The sequence below is a fragment of the Pseudopodoces humilis genome, chromosome 5 (genome assembly GCF_049639895.1).
Source record: "Pseudopodoces humilis isolate 2021_Gansu_Grassland_sample_001 chromosome 5, ASM4963989v1, whole genome shotgun sequence".
NCBI classification, from domain to species: Eukaryota; Metazoa; Chordata; class Aves; order Passeriformes; family Paridae; genus Pseudopodoces; species Pseudopodoces humilis.
This window is the reverse complement of record NC_142204.1, coordinates 2,876,538-2,899,756: the sequence shown is the minus strand read 5'-3', so window position 1 is coordinate 2,899,756 and position 23,219 is coordinate 2,876,538. Positions and strand designations below refer to the sequence as shown.

General features: G+C 38.1%; 1 protein-coding gene across 6 annotated transcripts in view; it reads left to right on the top strand.

The window, feature by feature from the left end:
- Positions 1-20,647, top strand: part of EPS8 (EGFR pathway substrate 8, signaling adaptor) — a 129,937-nt gene extending 109,290 nt beyond the window's left edge. For all 6 annotated transcript variants that reach the window (XM_014256073.2, XM_088054818.1, XM_014256075.2 and 3 more), the window contains 6 exons: positions 2,755-2,866; positions 3,701-3,844; positions 10,654-10,915; positions 15,239-15,419; positions 16,352-16,481; positions 19,185-20,647. In XM_014256073.2, the coding sequence (XP_014111548.2) occupies positions 2,755-2,866; positions 3,701-3,844; positions 10,654-10,915; positions 15,239-15,419; positions 16,352-16,481; positions 19,185-19,298 (943 nt within the window). In that variant the 3' untranslated portion in view covers positions 19,299-20,647. The remainder of the gene's footprint in view (positions 1-2,754; positions 2,867-3,700; positions 3,845-10,653; positions 10,916-15,238; positions 15,420-16,351; positions 16,482-19,184) is intronic.
- Positions 20,648-23,219: the final 2,572 nt, after the last annotated feature.

Genomic DNA, 23,219 nt, shown 5'->3' with positions numbered 1-23,219 from the left:
GCTGTTGCAGAAAATGCTCTGAAATGTTTGCATAGTAAACAGTGTCTTTTTGCACATCCTCTTTCACCCCCTGCATTTTATCCTTAAACTGAATGACTTGACAAGATGATATGCAGAGATCCTTGGCCTTGTCTTTGGGGAGAATTTACACCAGCACAAACTATGGAAGCAGATCAGTACAGAGGCACTGGAACTGCTCTCCTGTACCAAACCATATCCCATATATACTATATGAAAAGTATTTTGTCTTAGGAGCCGTGGGAGATGTTTAAGCTAAGTTTTGGGATCAACTTGCTGGTTAAAGCATCCTCATTATAACTCTTGTGATGAAAACCCTTCCAGAATCCATAGTTTTGAGCCATGTGCTAAAAAATCCTGTTACTAATCTGCATAAAAGCCAATTTCCATGTGGTGTTCAGGACACAATTACTTTCCTGAACTTTGGATTTATTCTTCATAGCAACAGCAGCAGAGTAATCATCCCTTAATTGTTTTCTCAAACTTGATTGCCTGTTGCACTCTTGTCCCGGGACCAGTCATCTCGAAATCTAGATGATCTGCCCTCTAAATTCCTTTTCTGTAATGTGGTAAGACCTGTTTTGTCCTTTCAGAGTAAGAATATTCCATGCAAAAGTTTTTTTGCCTCCACTTCAGTTTTAGAGAAAGAGTTGTTGATGGTGTCAGGGAACTGTGTGGAACTGAAGGAGCTATCCAAGCCTCCTCTCCGGGGGTAAAGAGAAATGGATGTTTCTAAGAAGCAGCTCATGAAAGGTGAAATTAATCTTTGGAAAGCTGTGGAATGAGACCTGCTGTAGTGGAGCCTGTTTCTCACCGCTGATGTAAAACATTCTTCCCTTGGGTGATGCAAATGAAGTGTCAGAATCTTAGACTTTCAGTGGATATTAGGTGTATCAGGAGCTCCGATGCCACTGAAAAAATTTCAGCAAGTTTTGTGCTGTTTCAAAGTAGCAGTTTTTTGGCTATGTAGTTTGGCTTTCAATGTCATTTGAAGAAAAGCTCTCTGAATGTCTGTGCAGCCCTCCAGGCTCTCAGGCAGTGCACAGAAGAGAGCTGAGGCCTGAAATTATGGTAAATCTGATAGGCAGTAAGAAACACAGAGGAGGATGGATGGAGGGAAGTGATCAGAATATTTGTGCCCAGAGTAAACTGGCTCATTAGGTTGGGCTTGAATAATTAGGGTTTCTTCAGAAGCATGCATCCATTGTCTGGCCCATGTGCTGGGCATGTTGCTGGGTTGAGTAAAACTAAAATCTAGACATTTTTAAAAATTCTTCCTGAGTTGTATTTTTTGAAGGAATCAGGATAGTTAGGTATGGACAAAACAGGATGACACAGTTATTGAAATTATTTTGGAAAGGCTGCCTAAAAGTAAAAGTACTGTCAGAGCTGCATTAGTCATGTCTCTGAGACAGTGAGAAAGAAAATCAAAATTATATTAATTTTAAGGGTGTAGCAGGAAAAATTTGTATTACTGACACATCGTTCAGCCTCATAACAGCTATTCTTCAGGCTGGGGGCCATCCCCTGCTTTTCACTCTCTCCTTAAATACTGTTAGTGTTTTGTCTTTCTTTCAAAATAATCTTTCAATCTGAATATGATTTTTCCTTGGTTCTGCTCTTCAAGTCAAGTGAGACAGTTCTCCACAGCCATGCAATAGCCAGGGGGCTGCTGGATTGCTCCAGGCACACCTGGAACCCAGAGTTACAGAGCAGCAGCAACCACCTGTGTTCATATCCCTGTGCTGTGACCTTGTACCCAGCATTTCAAGCCACAGATTGCTTCATATTTTAATTAGCTGTTTGGGTTTATTTATTTATGTATTTATTCATGTGTTTGTTTGTTTGTTTGCTTTCTTTACTGTCCAGTATGGGTTTATGTTGTTGGGTGTAATTTGCAGCGAGTGTATAAAGTTACTGTGGGGTTTTGTGAGCTGGGGACTTCTCAGTTGAAAAAGTGAATTGAATTCACTTTGACTGAAAAAAATCAAAGGAAGTAGAAGCTCCTTAGCTATTACTAGAATAACCAAAGGCATTCTGGACAGGTCTTTCCTCATGGAAACAGAAAGATAACAGAGCTTATTGTGATATGCCTTGGTCTGCAATGAATCCTGTGTGTGGCTGGCAATAAGTTATTTCTCATTCTTAATTGATAAAAGTGACTTGAAGTTGTTAAAGTTGATGGCATCTCATGGTCAATTAAGAAAATTGATCTACAATAGGTGAATAATTCTTAGAGTTGAACTCCATTAGTATTGATGGCAAAAAATTATTCATCTATTATGTATTTGAAACTATCTGTGATGAAAACTAGAAACACAATTTCATACAAAGCCCAAGCTGCCAATTATATTCTAAGTATAATAATTTGTTTAAAATGACTGTTTAACCTTCTGTAGGAAAACAAACTAAATATAGAGAACATGTTTATTTTGAAACAATAGCACCTGCTAATCTAGGTTGTTCTCATACATCCTGCAAGCAGTGAGTTGACAAAGATTAGCAGTTCTTGAGCTCTGTGTATTTCAGCCACCTCTTTATTTTGTTTTATTTGTACTTTTTTTTTGGCACTTAAATCAGTGTATTATGAATAGGTAGGGCTACAACAGCATCTTACTATGGTTGAGAGGTTTTTGTTTTAAAAAAAATGTTTTTGCAGGTTTTTCAAAGAGGGCATTTTGTGGTTTTAGTCACTTGACAGTCTCACTGAGCAATAGTCTGATCTTTGCTTTGCAGAAACTACGAAGCACACGGTAAAGCACAGAGCAAGAAATACGCCAAATGCAAGTATGAGTTTGTGGCAAGGAACAACAGTGAGCTTTCTGTCATGAAAGAAGAGATTGTGGAGGTAATCTTGGCTGCAAAGACAACACAAAAATTGCTGCTGGTACTCAAAGCTGAGGGTGCCTTTCCTGTGGACAGTGTGGCTTTCCTTAATGTTTGATTTAGTATGGAAAGTTCAGTTAATTTGTTTTGCGTCAATTTTGCTGACTTGGGAAGGGTGCTGTAGAGATCCGTGCTCAAAATACATTTGTGTGCTCCTTCCACCTTCTCTAGTGTTGCTTTTAAATATTAAATAGTGTTTAAATAACTATCTGTGTACACATGGGGTGTAGTGAAGGACTGTTCTTTTCCAGGAGGATGTGGCACCATGAAAGTGAGATATGTTTGGAAGGGAGGGAGCAACAAAAAGAGAAAATGCAGAGAATATGAGAATGTGGGGCAGGCACTCAGACTTCTGACTGCTCCTGGCCATCCTGCTCCCATTCCCTGTTTGATAAGAAGTGTTGTGTCTCCAAATTTGTGCTCCCCCAGAACTGCCTTTTCTTGGGTTATTAGCAATTATTTATTCCTTTTGTCAACGGCACGAGGATTGTAGAGATGGCAGCATCTCCGTGCAAATATTTGATTTTTTTCCCACTGTCTGATCCAGAACACCCCTGAGTTTTACAGAACTTCACATAGATGTCCTTTATTGAGAGCCCCATTTTGAAAAGTGCGGTAGAACCATGGAGAGAATCAGGGAAGATGCAGGATTTTCTCAGGGACACATCTGTGCAAGATCTGTCGGCAGGCGCAGAACCTGGCGAAGTTCTGGTTCTGTTTTGAAATGATTCACAGCCTAAGTACAGCAGGAGGAAAGCCAGAAAAGATATGGAATTATTTTACCAATTTATTTCAGATTCTGGATGACAGAAAGCAGTGGTGGAAGGTCCAGAACAAAAGTGGCAGCACGGGCTTTGTGCCAAACAACATTTTGGACCCTCTGAGGATGGCAGAAGGCGGTCAGGGATGGCCAGAGCCTGCCTACACCCGCACCATCCAGGTACTGCCCATCCTGGGAGCAAAAGCTCCTTTGGAAGTGTCAGGGTGTGCATGTGGAGGAGGAAGAGAGTCACAGCAAGGCTGAAATAGCTGTGTGTTCCACTGATACATCCCAAAAAATTTGCGTTTACATTTAAATTCACATTTCTTGTAGAGGCTGAAGGTGATGTTTGTATTTCAGAGAGGATGCAGTTGATAGAGATACAGCAAAATGTTTTTCCTCTGGGTTTTTTTTTTTTTCACCTGCTTATTTGCTTAGAGGTGGTAACTTCAGTCCTAATGGATGTGTATGTCTTTATTTTAATTGCAAATATCCTTTGTGAATTGATAGCTGTTGATGCCAAAGAAGGAGTTTGAATTATTTAAGGTAGGGTCATCTTTGTTTTACCTAGAAGAGTGATTTTCCTTTTATTTTCTGTCTTCATGTGTCTCTATCCCAGTCTTGAATTTATTTAATTGTTGTAATTTTGGAGTGATAAAAAGGAGGTATATTTGCTTTTGAATTCACAAAGCAAGTATTTTTCAATTACTATGTCTGTGCATCACTAGCACTATTATTCTGACCTAATTTTAATTTTCTCTTTCATGTGCTGGTGTGGAACTAATATTTTTGTTGTCATTATTTCTTTTATATGTTGAACAGAATTAGAGGGTAAATTGCTTTAAAATATTCTTACATCAGCACAATTATCCACCCAAGTAAGGATATAGAGGATAAAGTCATAATATGTATTTTTAGACAAAATTTAAGGGGGTTAGAAGCTACTAAAAGAAGAAGTTATATTTTTTAAGACCTCTTTCTTTCCTGTTTTCTTTTATTAATGATCTTGAAAGTTTAGGCAAATAAGTTTGGATTAAGCAGAAATTCCAGGCCTGCCTTTAAATCAGAGTTTTAAGCCAAAGTTGAAGCTTCTGTTGAAGCTTGAAGTTCAATAATTTAAACTAATCTAATATTCATTCATTGTGTGTGCACGTTCCAGCTGATGACTGAAAACCCAAAAATGCCACAATGCTTTGCAAAATAATGTAGCAGACCTGTTTTGATCTTGGTGGGCTTGAATCAGACTATTTCTGAGCTTTCCTGCCCCAAAGTGTTTGCCTCATTCTGCATTTGGCTCATTCTGCATTGATTGTGGATTTGCCTGTGTGGTGAAGCATGCAACCTAGAGTGCTTTTCCAATCTTGATTTAAAGATCTGGCTTGGTTTTTTTTTTTTTTTTTTCCTTCCTGTGCATGTTATTTTGTGTGTTTGGAATTTGCCACCAAGTCCTGAGCAGAGTTTTGAGCAGAGGTTCTCACACTATTCAAGTTTTCTGTTTGAAATAATGACAGGACATGGCATAAAATAAAATAATCATTTCCACAAAGCATTCTCCATGGACCTATGAAAATTAGGGTCAGGGAATACCATTTAAGATAAGTTTGTTACTTTGCCCTCTGGCAGGTTATTCTGCAGCTTGATCATATTCAAATGTGAGCTTGAAATACTGTGAAATTATTTATGAATATAATGAATTGCACAGGATAAATGAAGTCTTTACCAAGACATGTCAGTAACTCAGTTTTAACTTCGTGGTGATTATTATAATTTTAGCACTCCTGAGATTCTCATTTGTCTGTTTTCCAGTGATGGACACAGGGTTCAGTTGAGAAGTGTTTGCATAAATTCATTTATTTTCACAACAGCACTATGAGACATTGCTGTTATTTCAGAGAGAACTGAGGCCTTGAAGGGATGAATGCCTCATTGTGCTACAGACACCCCATCTCTGAGAGATGGATATCTCATTATCACAGTCATTTTCAGAGCTGCAAAGTATTTTTTGCTCTCTCTGTCCCCCTGCCAATTGACCTCTAACGAGTGACCTAGTGGCACATTACTTTAAATCCTGATTTTTCAGGATTTAACTCGGTTCCTTTCAGGATCTAACTCAGTTCCTTTCAGGATCCAGATACCAAATAGTCACTTGAAAGGACTGAGGTGACACTTGCAAGACACTGCCAGCAATACCTCAATTATTTAATTATCTTTGTGAGTCAGAGCCTGTAACTCTGTTTGTCTTCTGGTCAGTTGAATTAGTTCCAGGAAACAGTATTTTTGCTCCTGTAACATTATTTTTCTCCTGTACTTTTAGAAGATCATTTTGCTGAATTCTTCTATTTTCTACTATTGTTTATCAGTGTTTCTGGGGTGTTGGTCATTTAATCAGTTGTTTTTTGTTGTTTTTTTTTTATAGTGAGCCAGCACTGCTATTTCACCATCTATTATATATGAACATAAAGAGTTTCCCAAGCACTCTGATTTCTTAATTTGTAATTAAGAAATTTAAGATTTCTTAATTTGTGAACCTATGAATACTATTCATCATAGCTTTTCCTATTTTCTGTGCATTTTATTACCTTTGTTTTAACACTCTTGAAAATGAAATTTGAAGAATGTCATTAGGTTAGAGTTGTGTATATTGGTAAGCATGTTGATTAATCTCCTGACACCCTTTTTGAGGTGATACAGTTGTATCATCAGTGATGTGTACAAAATCCTTAGGCAGAGAGTAAATGTTTAATAAGGTGCAGTTTGTCCATGTTTTCTTTTTTTTTCTTTTATTTTGTTTTTTAAGAAACAGGGAACTAATCCTAGCTAATAACAGTTTGAATAAGTAAATTCTGTCTAAATGTCCTGTAAATTCAGTAAAACCACAAATTAACTGCTCAGGTGTTTTTTAATGGGATTTTAGTAGGCAGCTGTTTCCATAATAGCTGAACCCACCAAAGTAAACTCTGGCAAAAGACCCTGCTTGAAATTTTCTCTTCCAGTCCTGGGTACCTGATTTTGGCTGAGGATGAGTGGTTGGTTCTCCCTTGTCCATTCAGTGGAGTCCCAGGGAGAGATCCAAGCCCCAGTGCTGTTGACAAAACCGAGGCTGAATTCTCTGCAGCCCTATGGGTGGACTCGTGGCACTGTGCAAACAGGAATGTGGCACTGAAACCTTCAGAGAGAGAGAGAAAACTGAAAGCTCTGTGTCTGTGTTAACTTAATGAGAACATTTCCCAGCACTAACACTGGCCTTGGTTGTTTCCAGTGCCTCTTCATCTGTTTTTCCCATAGTTTGGATATGTGTATTCCCCTTTTTTAATGCCAAAATATATTTGAAAATATATTGTTCCCACTCTTTTACACTGCTCAGGAATTAGGGCTGGTACCATTAGCATTTTTACTCAAACTTATTATTTTGCTTCCATTAAAAATAGATTGAATCATACTGGATCTTGTTTTTTTCACCAGATGCAGCCTGTAGTGTGTTGAGAACAGCTTTGGGACTTAATTTTTTTTCCTGTAAAAACAAAGATTTTTCTGGCAAGAAATACAAAAACAAAATTTAGTCCCAGTAAGCTTTTATGATATATCCAGATTTTTAATGAGAGTGTGTGTGTGTGTTATGACCACAAATTTAAAGCATTTGTTCCAATTCACGTGAATTGAGGAGTGCAAATTAAGTCTTAAAAGAAATAAAAATAGGAGGAAGAAGGAAAAATAAACCCCAGGTTTGTTCATAGTCCTTTTTGCTGTGAGGAAATCAGTGAGTAGCTAGCCAGCAGATTGTCCAGGGAGAGGGATTCTTACAAGGGCATGGAGTGACAGAACTGAGGGCAGTGGCTTTAATCTTAAAGAGGATGGGTCTAGATTGGATATTAGGAAGAAATTCTTCCCTGTGAGGGTGGTGAGGCCCTGGCACAGGCTGCTGGGAGAAGCTTTGGGTGCTCATTTGGACATTTGGACACCTGGAAGTGCTCAAGGACAGGTTGGATGGGTGTTGGAGCAATCTGGGATGGTGGAAGGTTGAAGTTGGAATGAGATGGAGCCACCAAGTCCCTCCCAGCCCAAACCCTTCTGTGAGTCCATGTCTGAGAACAGCAACCTTTATCTCATTTGCTCAGCTAGCCAACATTCCTTTAGCTAGAAAAATTAAGCACTTTTTTAATGCCTGCTGTCACTTAACTCTTCTTTCTCTACAGTTGCAAGTGTTGTTTACATTCACCTGATGATCTTCAATACATTGGCAGTCTTTTCCTTGGCTTTTGTTTTCTATCAATAGAAAAGTTTCTAGGTTTCTGTCTGGGTAGGTGCTCTGAAAAGAGCTGGTTGCTTATATGGCATCACATGTGTATATTTTGTTGCCAGCACTCTGTTCCCTATTCAAAACAAGAATATTAGAATAACTCACTATTAGTTTCCCAGTGAGTAAGAAGAGGTAATTACTAAGACTGATGTTCCTTTAGTTTAAATTGCTAATGCGTGTGAAATTTCAGGAGTGATGTGTGAGACAGTTACTTTTTACCTTTCTAACAATACTATTTGGTGTGATTTACTCCATTTTCCTCACAGCAACTACTGGGAGAGCTCTCAGAGGTAACTGAATTACTCTTCTGATATTGAATCTCAAAAATTCCTCTTTTGGGTTATGTAGTCACCAAATTCCATAGTGCATGCTTGTTTCTTTTTATAGCTATGAATATAAGTGATGGCATGAATGTGTGGATGTCCTCAAAAGATCTGGAGTTAAAAAAAGAAGTGTTAAAAAAGGAAATGTTAAATGGGATTCAAATATATAATTGGCTTTTGGGCACTGTTCAGCAAAATGCAAAGCTTGTTTTAATGTGGTTGCATTTGTAAATTTAGAATTTGAGTGACGCTTCCAGATTAATTTCTGTTTTCACTGCAGCAAGTTGTTTTGATGAGGCTGATGATTGCAGTACAACATGTTTTTGCAGCTCCTCCAGTAACATTGAAAGTTACACTTAGTTTTTCTGCTTTCTCTTTTTCTGGAATATGATTGTGGCAATGTGCAGTGGACGCCTTGGTTTGTAACAAATCCTCTCTGTCATAAAAAAGTTCTACTTTTTCTTTGTGTTTTTTAAGAAGGTCAGAGCACACATGAACAAGGTACATTGTGGGGGGTGACAGTCTAGTAATTGGAATCTGAGAACAAGATTAAAAGATGTGACTATCATTGGAACGTTTTAGAATTCCAAGTAATTCCAAGCTGTGGAATTTTTAAAATCATTGACAAGATTTTGGGTCAATCACAGTACATCTATATATAATAAATTATGGTATATTTGCTATATACCTGGTGGGGCATTCTCTTTGCACCAAAGAGCAAGTTTCATAAATGTATTTATTCTGAATACATTTATTCTGCTTGTTCACTTTTATATTATGCATTTCACTTGCCTTGTCATTGGACAATTAAAAAAGCATTTATTTAGCTAACATTGAAGCAGTAAAATACAGAAAAGTCAATCATGATTATTTTTTAATCTCCCACATTTCACAAAGCAGTTAAGATGGATGCCTTCAAACAACTAAATGTTGAGATAAAAACAAATGAACAAACAAAAATGCTTAATGGGAAATGTTTTGCAGGGATATATGTTTGATTTAGTAACTGACAATTATGGTTTAAATGAAAAATCATCCAAGGGAAGTAAGAGTCATTTCTTAGGCTTAATTGATTGGCCAGAGAAGCTGATGGGATAAATTTTCTCCTGGTTTAAACCAGTATTGCTGTAATGGTTTACATTCACTGCTAAATGCCTTGTCCTTCAGCTGGACTTCACTGAGCTGGGGATTCCTGTACAAAGGCACTTGCTGACATTTAAGGAAAGTTTGATTGTTGTCAGGGCAGTGATCTGCTGCTCAAATTCTAACATATGGCTCCTACAAATATTTTCCTACTTAATCCATTGTAAAACCCTCCGAGGAAATAGGGAAAGGTATTTCAGGAAGGAGAAATGAATCTGGGGAATGCATTCATCTCTCTTCATACCAAAGTAAGCAGACTTCTCATAACTGCGAGATGAGGCATCCCTATTGAGCAAACAAACTTTAATATTGAACCTTCAAGCCATGTTAGTCCAAAATTGTGGAGAGGGAACACTGTTAAACAGTGAGATATGGAGTGTGAACCGCTTGAAGGAAAGGGGTAGCATAGGTGGCTTATGGATTTGTCTGTCTTTATGATTGCTCTGGGAAAATACAGCGTTCTTCCTGTAAGCAGTGTCATTCTAAAGGCAAAGAAGAAATTACCTCCCAAGGTCATTCTTGGACACCTGCTAGTTAGTTATTAGCAGCAAGATAACTTACATGTTGTTAGAACATTGCATGAAGTGGGGGAGAAAGAAATAACAGACCTATTCCAAGAACTGTGAAACCTGGGGCTTGTTTTTTAATCAGATTATTGCCTTGAGATGGCTTGTAGTGATCACATCAATAGCTGAAAAGGCATGGATGAAAGGACAGGAGGAGCAGGAATCTCTTAAATGCTGTCTGCAGTTCAAGAAACAATGTGTCATCCTATCCTCAGTGATATTTATAAGTTAAAACATAAGCTGAGTTTAGGTGTGGCTGGACATGTTCATTTTTCAGTAATTTTTTTTAAATACCATCTCAAAAATATACATTTTTACACCAATGGAGTTCAAGAAGTCAAAGGTTTTGAAAGCTGTTAAAAAGTGCCAGTTCATAGAAATTTAGGATTTAAAAACAATCTCATTTACAGAATTCATCTTGAAAGAAAGAAGTGTGTTGCAGAGGAGTTCTTGCTGTGAGTCTTGTGTCCAGCAGAGAGGGAACTTGCTGCCAAATGCTGATCCCAGATCAACTTCTGGCAAATTTGGCAAATTTAGGAACTCTATCTGGCAAGTGAGGCGCCCCTGTGGAATAAATGACACCATTTGGTGCAAAGTCTGGGTTTGTCTGACGCCTTGCCCAAATTTAGTTGCCTGACCGAGCCTCTCTGCATCCTCCAGAAACAAAGGACGGACTACGTGGCGAAACAACCCGAGCCGGTCCCCGCTACGCCCTCGCCGCCCCCCACACCCGCCCCTGTCCCCGTGGCTGTCCCTGTGGCTGTCCCTGTGGCTGTCCCCCTGCCTCCCAACGCCCCAGCTCCCATCCCGGTCCCCGTGCCCAAGGCGCCGGCCGCCGTCAGCCGCCAGAGCAGCACCTCCAGCGACAGCGGTGGCAGCGTGGCCCGCGACACCCAACGGCAGAAGCAGATTCCTGTGGATCGTAAGTTTGCCCTGAGAAATGAGATAAAAAGATTTCCCCCCGCTCCCAGTTCCTGTGTGTTTGGTTTAATTCTGAAGTCCCTTAGGGTTGCGCTTCAGATGGCAAAGTTTAGTTTTAAGGTTATGTTTAAAACACGGTTTTGCTATGGATGTGTGTTCTGACCCTCGCTATAATTACCATAATGGTAATTAGGGAAAAACAATTTACACTTGTCCATCCTAAATCACAGAATCACTGTGTTAGAGTCTGAGGCACAGAGTGTGCTCTTATCTCTGATACCAAGCTCTGACTTCCAAGAAAACACCATGAAAATAACTGTTAAATAGAAAAGCTAAAAGTGTGTGTAGATTAGAGTTTTCTTAAGTCACTTGGTGAAAAGTTTAGAGTTTATACTAATTTAGAGAGCAGAAGACTAGATGGAGGATTTAGGGTGTTGTCTCTTTTACTTCTTTCTTCTTCATCTTCTTCTTCTTCCAGAGGTTTTTGAGTAGTAATAGGTGATTGGATAAAAAGTGCCCCAGTGCAGCTCACAGGTGTTGGGTCATTGGGTCACTAAGGAAAATAATTTACATGTCTATTGTTAATTGGGTGAAAATAAGTATAAAGATAAAAGAACTGTGTATTTCAGGGCCATTTTGTGCCATATGAGCCAACTTGAGCCAAAGCTGTGGTGGGTGAACTTGTACAGAAAGTCTGGAGAAGACCTGCCAACTCTTGTGATTATATATATTAATAAACACAATAAGCTAATGAGCCTTTTGGAGCATCCTTTCTGAAACAGAACTGAGATAAAGGAAACTCCCCTTTGAGGGGGTGTCCCAGCCCTGAGGAGACTGAGATCCCACAGCAGCACACTGGTTTGGGAGAGACCTTTAAGATGATTGAGTGCAGCCCATGCCCTAACACCACCTCACGGCACTGAGTGCCACATCCAGGTGTTTTTTAACCACATCCAGGGACTCCACCACCTCCCTGCATAGACAATTCCAGCACTTTATATCACCCTTTCAGTAACAAACTTTTTTCTAACACCTAACCTAAATTTCCCATGTCTGGGATCTCTAGGCAGTGGTTTTTAACACTGGAAATGCCCACGCTGATATGCTGGCTAATGCACATTTTCCACCTGAACTCACTGCCACATTACAACCTAAACTGCTTTTAAAATCAGTTATGTTGTTTTCACACTTCAATTCACGATCACCCGTATTTCTAGGCCATTTGCACCGTTCTGAAACACATATTCAGGGCTTCAAGAACACTTGCAGGTCTGGCTGATGCGCAGGAACCATACTGAAATAGTTTTGTAGGGTTATTTTATGGTCAGGGCTCTCTGGCTTGGTCAAAGCAGCAGCAGCTGGCAGGCCATGGAGCAGGCTTTGGTGTCCTTGTCCCAGGAGGACACAGGAACCTATTCCATCCCTCTACAGCTGGAAAAACTTGCTCATGTGCATCTAAAGTGTGTGGCTGTCTTGAGAAGTTCTGATTACAGATACCTTGTGAATATGCCAATTGAGACATGCTGAGGCTGCTACTCTGTATTGACTTAAAAGCAGGTAGGGTTAGAAAAGCTTATTTAGTCAGTAATTTCTGTCCTAAATGCACTTTAGGCAATGTGATTGCTTGGCTTAGAAATAACTGAAACACGTAGGCAAGCATTTGCTACAGCTTTTAAAGTAATAGCTGTAAAAATAATGAGCTTTTTGCAGTCCAAGGGTTGACAGCTTTTATTATCCTCTGCCTCACTGCCTTACCAGCAAATCCTGTCTCCACCTCAGGTCAGAAACTGGCACTGAGCAGAATCCTTTCTGGAGAAGGGCTTCTTTCCCCCTGTCCCCAGTGGATGGGAAGTGTGGCTGTGTGGATAATCCTGTTGGTGGAGTCTGTGGTGGCACTGCCCGGTGGAGGACAAGCTCCTGCCACAGCTCTGAACTCAGGAAGGCTCTGGGAACTTTTTTGTATATTTTCACTTAATGTGGTGAATGTCTGGCTGGAAAAGATAACTGGAGAACAGCCTGGTTGGAGGAACGGGCTTCACTGCTGCTTCCCAAAAAAGAGTTTGTTACTTAAATAGAAGTAGACAAAAAACCAGTTGCAAAAGATGTGGAAAGTCAGGGTGAATTTCCCTCAGGCACACATGTACAAAAATGATAATTTTATTTCTGTGGAAGGACTTTTCTATATCTTGGTTTTGCCCTTGAATCCACAATGGCCTTCTCTATCCATTCTAGATGGAAAATGAGAAAAGCATCCTGGCTTCAGGTACAGGGCTTGTGTCAGGTGTGAAGGGTCACTGTGGAGGCCGTGGGTCACACACAGGAGATCCTGTTCCCTCCTGGAGCTCTCACTCACACCCAGCTAATGAGCCTCAGGCACCTCAAAACCCTCACAGAACAGGTGCCTCTGCAAAGGTGATGGGAAAGTGAAGGTGAAGGGAAACCTGCTGGCCAAGCACCCACCTGAACCCTGCAGAGAACACTGCAGAACCTGCCCCATGCCCAGGGCATCCTGCTCATTTCTGATAACACATCTAAGAACGGGAGGAATCTCTTATCTTACAGCTAAATATTTGTCTCTTGATAGAGTCTTGGTCTAGATTAAGGGTAAATCTTTCAGAATCTGTGTAAATAGAAGGAAGATAGCAATGTTCTGTGCCCCTTCCTGCTTGGGAAAATAGCAGGTTCAAGCTTTGATAACACTGCCTAAAGGCTTTCCTCGGATAACCCCTGTCAGATTTGCACAAATCACTGAGCTCGTGACATTGGGCTTCTGATTCTCATTCAGGGTGGGGGGAGAGGAGAAAATCCTGCACAGTAAGGCCTGAATGCCTCAAATATTATAGCAGAGATGCCTTTTCCACTTTCAACCTGAGGCTGTTTTGTAAAAGAAAAAAGGAAATTGCTAAACCAAGGGTTTTTCCTCTTTTTGCTGTGGTGATTAAAGAAATAATCCCAGAGGCCTATGTAAAGCTTGTTTTTATTTGTTTAACTGGCTAGAGATATTGATCCCTGGAGAGGTTTTGAGAGAATATAAAAGGAAAGTAGAGAAAACAAAAATGTTTCTGTCTTGCAGGGTTTTTTTTCAAATTGAAGTTGTGTTGTTTTCATCTGCTCCTATCAGTGTAATAGGAGAAAAGGAATAGGTTTTGCCACCTGGGTGCACTGAGAGGGTGGTGTAGTTACTGTTTGTGTATCAAAGTGAGAATGTTGAATAAAGATCACTAAAAATACCTTGGCAAGGAAATCCTGAGAATTTTTGAGATAATTTGAGTTGTCAGAGGATTTTTATAGTTGTTCCAGTGTTATGGCACAGAGAGTTTAACTGTGAAAAAATCAGTATCTTCCCTGAGCTCTAAAGGCTATTTACACCTTATTGAATTCTACCTATTTTTGTGAAGTTATCCATAGAAATTTTTATAGTAATTTTAAACAATTCTCACTGTCATTATAATTGATCTTGTTGAAATGACTAAAAGCATTTCAGTTTGCTGCCTGCTAATGAACAGCAACTGAACTAAATGTTACAGGCAAATGGGTTCTGGGGGATAATGAATTCTTACAGTTTTGTTTAAAATGAATAAATAAATAAACAAATCTTGCCCAATTATTTAGTCTCTGGAGAGCAGCTACCCCCTTTTTTTTTATGCCTTTTTTAATGCAAAATGTGACAGTGTTTCAGCTAAGCAGCTACTACAGGCTTGGAGTGAATTCAAATTTCTCAAAACCCTGTCAAAAATACGATTGCTGCAATAACTCATGAGATGTAAGTTGGATATGTGTCAGTAGCTGTGAAATTTTTTTTTGCCTACGTTGATTTGCACTAAAAAGTCGGACTTTAAACTAAAAAACTGTTTGTGGAAAGTACTGCCTTCCCACAGTGTGAGCAATCTTACAACCTTCCTCATCATTTTTTTGTTTTCATTTTTAAACCCTCAATTCTTTTAGAAAAAAAAAGGCAGGCTATGACAACTGATTATTGTTATATTATTGTATAACCCTCCATTCCCATTTTATTCTGCAGTGCTGTTGTAATGATCTGTGCCTCTCTGTGGCATCCAGCTCATCTCTCCTTTCTGGGGTCTTAGTTGAATTCTGTCTGGGGGTTTTTTGTTTGTTTATTTTTGCTTTGTTTTGCAAAGAGAGGATTGAGAATATTGAAATATTCCCTGGGGAAAAAAAAAAGCAGAGTAATAATTCAATCAGATCTAATGAATGAAACTTTAAAGAAGAAAAATTCATGATTTAAAGTGACATTCAAGAAATGAGTTGGCTTTGATAAAACAACCCTGAGAATAACTCTTGTGAGATCTCTCTCTCTCTCTAGGCAGGAAATCTCAGATGGAGGAGGTGCAGGATGAACTTGTTCACAGGCTCACCATCGGCCGGAGCGCTGCCCAGAGGAAATTCCACGTGCCACGGCCAAACATCCCGGTGGTGAACATCACTTACGACTCCTCCCCCGAGGATGTCAAAGCCTGGTTGCAGTCCAAAGGATTCAACCCTGTGTAAGTTCCAGGCCAAAAGTAACAAAACTTCTTAAAATTGTTTGCAAAAGTAGGATGAGGTCTGACCACTTTTGAAAATCAGGCAGCCTCCTGAAAATCAAGAGATGTCAGCTGCACTCTCTGAAAAATTAATTTGTTTTTATGTACACATTTATTTATTTAATATATTTATTCTATATGTATTAACTTATATTTATTCTATATGTATTTCTCTATATTAATATATTTTTATATATAATACATATAAAATATGTATATATATCTACTATATACTTATAAATATATTTATAAATATATACATATGTAATATAAATATAATACATTTAGACATAAAATATTATACTTATATACAGATTGATAATATATAAAGATATATCTTTATAATAATATAAATATAAATGTTTTTATATATATATTTATATTTACATAATATATATATAAATATATGTCAGTGTGATCATGGATATGCAGAATCTATATATATTATATTTTTTATATAGGATCTATATATATTGTATTTTATATACATACATTCTATATATAGTATATAGGTATGGTATAGTATATAGTATATATAGTATATATAAATTTTTAATTAAAAATAGTATATATACTATATATGCTATATATATTTTAATTAATACATAATATATAATTTTCTATATACTATATAAATAAATATAAATATATAAATATATAAATATTATATAAATATATAAATATAAATTTATATAATATATAAATATGAAAAAATATAATTTATATATATGTATATATATATTCAAAAATATATAAAAATAAATATATATATTTAATATATATTAAAAAAATATATATATATATTTTAGCCTCCACCAAAAAGTATACTTATAATCCCAACTGACTTCAGTAGTCCTGCTGGATAAATTTTGCTCATTTCCCTTTTGTTCCAGGACTGTGAACAGCCTCGGAGTGCTGACAGGGGCTCAGCTCTTCTCCCTCAATAAAGAGGAACTGAGGACTGTTTGCCCAGAAGGGTCGAGAGTCTACAGCCAAATTACGGTACAGAAATCTGCCTTGGAGGTATGGACAGCTCCTCTTACTCACCTAATACAGTTTGGAACCTGTAGAATTAGAGAATTCCTTCTGTGAGGAAGGTGGCTTTTCCTCAGTTCCCATCACGTTGAGGAACATTTTTTTATCTGAGTTATTTGGTATTAATTTGTCAGAACAGCATTCATCAAAACACCAGTTTCTTCCTCACTTCTAAAGGGGTCCAAAAACATTAGAAATAGCACTTGAGTTTGACATTCTGTGGTGTAATCAGACTGCAAGAAGTCAAAATCAACCAAAAAGAGCTTTGGGGAAAACAGTAGGAGAGTAAAATGCCCCTTTTCTTGCTCCTTGCTTTGCCTGGTGCTGATAATTTTGGTGGTGAGAAATGAGTTTTGCCTTATCTTTGTAGAGGAGATTTGATTTATAAGGCACAAGAAATTGGTAGGGTGAGCTCACTGATGTTGGCCTTTCAGGTCAAACACTGGGGCACCTGCCCTGAAGGGAGAACACACTGGACACTGTGCTAAAGTCAAGTCTTGTGTCTCTGTATTTATTGTTCTGCAGCAGTTTGCTTTAATTGTATTAAATTTAATTATTTAATTAATAATTTAATTATTAAAGAGGAAGTATTGTCTCTTCAACACCTTAATCTTGTACCCAGAGCTGTGCTAAGTACAATTCTTGCCAATTTTAAATCAGTAGAATTGGAGATGCACCTACTTGTTTTTATATTTTGGAGTTTTTTTAACTTGCTGTGGCAAGTGGAGAAATTATCTAGATGTGAGATCAACCCAAGTGAGAAGTTATATTCTCCACATCCTATTCAGAAGAAAATATTGAAGATGTTTCAAACACTTTTCTATCCTGTCCTTAAGCTGAGACTGTCTCACTGAAATTATTTCAAGCATTAACTACCAGGCATATTTTTAAAGACAGGCTTATGATGATGCATATTTTACACTTTGCATGATCAGTGTGGCTCAGAGAGCATCATTTCCTAACACTGTCAAAATTGCTTTATTCCCTTCTTCAAGCCCTATTTTCCTGCTAGAGGGAGATACATTTCACTTTTACCATTAGGAATATAAACCACTATAGTCCAGAGCAATCCATCATTTCCTAGTGAAGATTTATTTGTACTCTTCAACTTTTTTGCATGTCAGCTATCTTATTTCAGTGTACTGAGATGGAAGCAGCTTTGCAGTGGAATTTCCTCTGAAAAGCAGAGATGTACTGGATCAGAGGAATCTTTTCCCCTCTGTGCTGTTCCTCTGCTTGCCCCAGTTGGGATTCACTCTGCAGGAAACTCCAAAGTCCAAACTTGTCTAATAAATGCCCTACAAGAGTTAATTAACAGGTGCTTAGAGTCTAATAAGGTCATTGTTTATTTTTTGTTGAGGAAATGGCAATTGAAATGTTTGTTTCTGCCTTGGTTATTTGAGGTTGAATTTCAGAATTTATGCAATTCCTGATGGCTTTAGCCTGTTGTTTGCTGAATTATGTCACCAAAGGAAGTTGTACCATCCTTTCTCTCCCTTTATTAGTATAAAATTATGCATTTCAAGCTCATCAGTCATGTTGTTGTTGATGTTATCAGGAAGGCAAATTATTTCAGCTTGGGCTGCTCAGTTATTCTCAGAAAAATATTTGCACATGACCTCTGATAAAAGTACATTGTTGGGTACCTGCTGATGGGTTTTTGGGCATGACTTCAGCAATGGGGGCTGCACTTGTTCTGTATCTGAAACCAAGAGGGCAAAGACAAAAAAAACTGCTCCCTCAATTTCAGAATAATTTCTAGGCCCCCTGCTTTGCCCTTGCACTCTGGGAGAGGAGAGCAATGGTATTTTAAGTGGAGCACTGTAGTTAATTTAGACATTTTCTCACTCTTTGTGGCACCAAAATGGATATAATGGGGTAAATCTATATTAAATTTTATAAAGAGGTTGCATTTTCAGAGTTCAGAATCAACTGCAGGATTTTCCCCTTAACAGTCCTGGAATTTGTTTTATAAATTTCTAAAACAGTTCCTGCTGCCTTATTCAGAGGCTATTTTGGAAGGTGATTTTGAAGTTTTGAAGGTCATGTCATGGCCAGTAGCAGATTTGGCTCTTGGTTTATAAATCCCTCATTGTAATCAAAGTCATGCACACTTTGGGAAGTTCTGCTCCAGTGAATAAGCATCCTTGCTAATAATTTCATTTATGTTGAAAAAGCAATGTCTGCAACTGGTCCAGCAGACCTGGTCTTCACACTTAAAAGGTGAAATAAAGCCTTGTCCTCACCAATAGTTCCCTGTTGCAAATATTGTAATATGGTCCAATTTCTATGACTGTGCTCTAAAATCTAAACCTATCAAGTATTTATTTTCAGGTTTTCAATTTCTAAATATTATTACCCTGATTTTTAAGCATGGAATCCTAACAAACTCATTCAGCTTTAACTCTGTTTTTACTGAAGCCATATTTTATGAACCCCCCCAAAATATCCAACACTTCCAGGGCCTCATGTGGGAATTAAAGATGTTCAGCAGTGCTGAAAGGCAAGTTTATGCTTTTAATAGTCTGCAGATTTTTTTTTTTCTGGTTTATATTTAAGGATAGTGTAAATGCTTTCCTATTGGAGCTGTAAGGTGAGTTTCTTCAAACAGCTGTCTTAACAAAATGCTGGCAGAGGAATTTCAAATTTACACGTCAAAGCCACAAGTAAACTCTTCTCTTTTGTTTGTAGGCTAACAGTGGTAGTTCAGAACTGCAAGAAATTATGAGAAGACGGCAAGAAAAAATCAGTGCAGCTGCCACAGATTCAGGTGTGGAGTCCTTTGATGAAGGAAGCAGCCACTAAATGTGTTTCCTCTCTTCTTTAATTCCATTGTCCATAGCATTAAACCATCCAGCTTTGCTTTAGGAAGCAGTGAAGGGGGAATGTCTTATTGTATTGTAAACGTAACTAGCCAACGTAAAGGAAATTTTCAGTAGTCTCCACAGAAGTACCTGCTGCTGGCTCCTCATCACGAAAAATGAACAGATGAGAAAGGCAGAGGAGATTCCTGACAGGTGAAAATATCGGTACACGATTCATTTACACCCAGAGATGAGCCTTGGCTTTATGGAATTAACGTGACAGATAAATTGGAGCATGTCTTTGTTGGTGATTCATCTGAGGGAAGCTGAGCCAGCAATAAAAAAGCATTTGAACCCTTCAGTAATAATAAGATTCTGAATCCCATCTCTTGCTGTAGTGCACAATTATTTCTTTTTTGGCTCAGTCTTTCTTGTCAGGCATTTGGCTGCAGGATGTTTACTTAAGTTCTCGACTCCAGCAAATGTAGAGGAAATGTTTAGGGAATGAACAGCAGCCCAACACAGACTGAATCCTTCCTGCATCACTCCCAAGATGTTTTATTACTAATGATGCTGTTTATAGCAAAATAATATTCTTGTACATTGATTTTATCCATATTTCACCTGTGATGAACTATAATATTGCACAAGAAGGAGTAACTAGAAAATAGTAACACAACCCAGCTCAAAGAGGAGATGAGATCTGCTGTAGCCATGCAACAACTCACAGTACATTATGTTTTTTTCTTTTTTTTTTTAATAATTGCATTTTTTGTCTGTAACCTAACCCATCAAAAAGGACAGTGTATCTAGACTTCTCTGTGTGTTCATCCCAGGTATCAGTTTTGCCTCATGCATAAAGCCTTTGTAATTTCCTTTATAAATGTAATCTTGTGGAAAAGTGGATTCCTGAAGGCAAAACGGGGGAAAAAAAGAAAAGAGAAACATCCCTTCCAGAAAAATGTTATTTTTGGAGATGCAATGATTTTTGTCATAAAATATTCTGTTTCACATGGTCATGTGATTTTATATATAATATATGTATTATATATAATATATAATATCACTTAATTTAGACAAATTTAATCATCTAGTTTGATTTTCATAGTGCCTTTTTCACATGAATCAGCTTAAAGTCTGCAATAAACAGTATTTCTTGTCTGTTAAATTGTTGTATCTTTGTGGCTACAAAGAGTATTGAAATAAGAAAGTAATCTTGATTTTTGCCATTAGTTTGCTTTTCCTCTGCATACAAGGGAAAAAAAAATCTATTCATTTTTCACAAATGAAAAATTAAACTCTTAATAAAGGTGTTAGTGCCATTTATTGTAAATGTCCTCGCAAATACTACTTCTGTGTGGCTGGTGGTGTGTCCATTTTTTACATTTAATATAAATTCTTGATGCCTGTCTGAATAAGCATGGCCTTATTCAGAAATGGGTCAAGAAGTGATAAATCCCATTACCTGCAAGTGCAGGAGGAGGAACCTTTGAAACTCCCATTTAAAACTCAGAGTCCCTGGCTTTTCTCATGGGAAGGAAATGGGAAATCTGAATGGTGTTGAGGCAAATATTTCCCTTTTTCCTGGAATTTCCTTGGTTTAAAGCACTGCAGGGAGCTTCACCCTTATGCTGCTGTGCAGTTTCTGAATTTTCATTTTGTTCAATCATGTAAGGAATCAAAAGGAGATCTCATTTGGGGTTCCTCAAATGAAAATAAAATGTTTTCTTCAAAATATTCCGTGGTTTAAACACAAACAGTAGTAAAATGCAGTGTTTTGTTCAAAATGTTTGCTCCAGGATTTGAGCAGTGAGGCTTTATTTTTCAATACTAATATTTCAGGAGGATGTGATCTGTCTTTGAGTAGGAAACAAAGCAGTTTTTTAAATGCCAGAACCGGTGCCTTATCAGACACTTGATAAGAGGAGGTAATTTACTATTTTGCTTCCATCAGTTTTATACAAACTTTAATTGCTCCAAAACATTGAACTGTATAAAAATTGGTGGCTTGTTGTTTGTTTGGGTTTTTTTTTTTTTTCTTTTTTTTCCTTTTTGTTTTGAGTGGGGTTGGGAAATAAATGCATATATCCATGTGTGCAGAAATAAGTGGTTTATGAAGCTGTTGATGTAGAGGTGCAGAGATGTCATATCCCAAATGATAATGATAGTCTGAAATGTGCAGAGCTCTCAGAGTGATCATCAGCATTTGTGAACTTCTCTTGTAACATCAGACTTCTGATCACTTAAGAGAACAAACAAAAGAATCCATTAACAACTGTTAGATGCAAATTCTTTCTAATTAGGAAACCTGTAAGTCACAGAGCTTTTATTTTAATGTGGGAGTGAAGGCATTTTGAGTTGTCAGATCATTCATATCTTGAATACCAGACCCTGGCCAAGCAGGGATCACCACTGATTTTCATGGGCTGCATTTCAAGAATAAAGGAAATTTGATTATGAATGGGAACTCAACTTTCTGGCCAAATTACCCTTTGATAGGAGCCCAGTTTTTCTACTATGTTGAGTCTGGTGTCCAAACCAGCCCTGTTTAAGGATTGGTTCTGATGTATCAAAAGTATTTGAGGGAATACTTTTGACATCAATCTTCCACCTCTACCTAAAAGCACCAACGTTATATATGAGAAGTGCAAATGAGAGGGAATCTGTGTTGGTTCTGTGTTTAAATATTTCACAGACTTTATATTTCTACTGCAGTTATGTCAGCTTTTTTGCTAATAAGTGTCTTTGGCTTGCCTTTATCTTTTTTTTTTTTTCCCAGTTTCTGAGTTGCTTAGGTTGCAACTTTGGCCTCTAACTACTTCCTCAGTTTCCAGACCAAAATGAGCACCAGGACATGAGTCTGTGCTTTCTACTCCTTGGTAATATTTGCAAATTAAAAGAGGAGATAAGCAAAAACAGGGAGCCTTCCTAGGAAGTTCCTAGCCCTCACTGGTGCCCCTCACAGCAGCAGCAAAGCCCAACCCACCCTGCTCCCATCCATGTCAAGAGCACTAAAGTTTCCTTAATAACAGCTTTTGCTTTCCCCAGTGAAATTACAGCTTGGACACAAGCCCTTAAAAAGTTACAAGTGAGAGGCAGGTGGTGTGACTGTGGTTGATGGAGGGAGGGAAGGGCCATTTTAGAGCATAAGATGATGATCTTGAGTATTTGACAGGGGAAATTCATCCTATTTAGATATAGGGAAAAAAACCTCAAAATATTAAACTGAAATAAAGCACCAGTAAGGCTTCCTGACCTGCATTTAATCTTTTGGTGAGGTTTGAAGGAAACAGTTCTGATGACCCAAGGATGTCAGGGCTCAGGATATGCTCAGAGAGGCCATGCTTTCACACACACCTTTAAAAGCTTCTTAAATTTACTTATTTTTTGCCTCTATGGCAGCATGCACAGCATGGGACAAGGAGAAAACCTGCCCTGCTTTCAGTTAATGGTCACCCACTGCACAGAGCTGCTTTTACAGACATTGGGTCAGTGGGCACTGGAAGAACAGATCAATAAAGAGCATCAATAGTGTCAGCAGAGCTGGGGATGTGAAACCCATAATTCAAAACATCTATTACCAAACCTGAAGCTTCAGACAGCGTTCCAGCAGTGATACCTTGGGAGTTTTATTCTGACAGATGCTGGAAACAATATTAACATGAAACATGAGTCCAAAACATTGTTCTTTTGGACACTGGAGGTGTATGATGAGGTAAAGCCAAAATCGTGTTGTGTCAATTCAGGCTAAAAGGCTCTGCAGGAGTCTTGTGAACCACAGCATCTTCCAGACTCATTTATTGCTGTACTCATGTCTTGAATGCTGGGAGAGGTGGTTTCCACTGCCATCCTCCATGTCCACTTACACAGTTTTGCATACTGTGTGGGGCAGGAAAAGGTATTATTCTGATGGAGTTTGCGT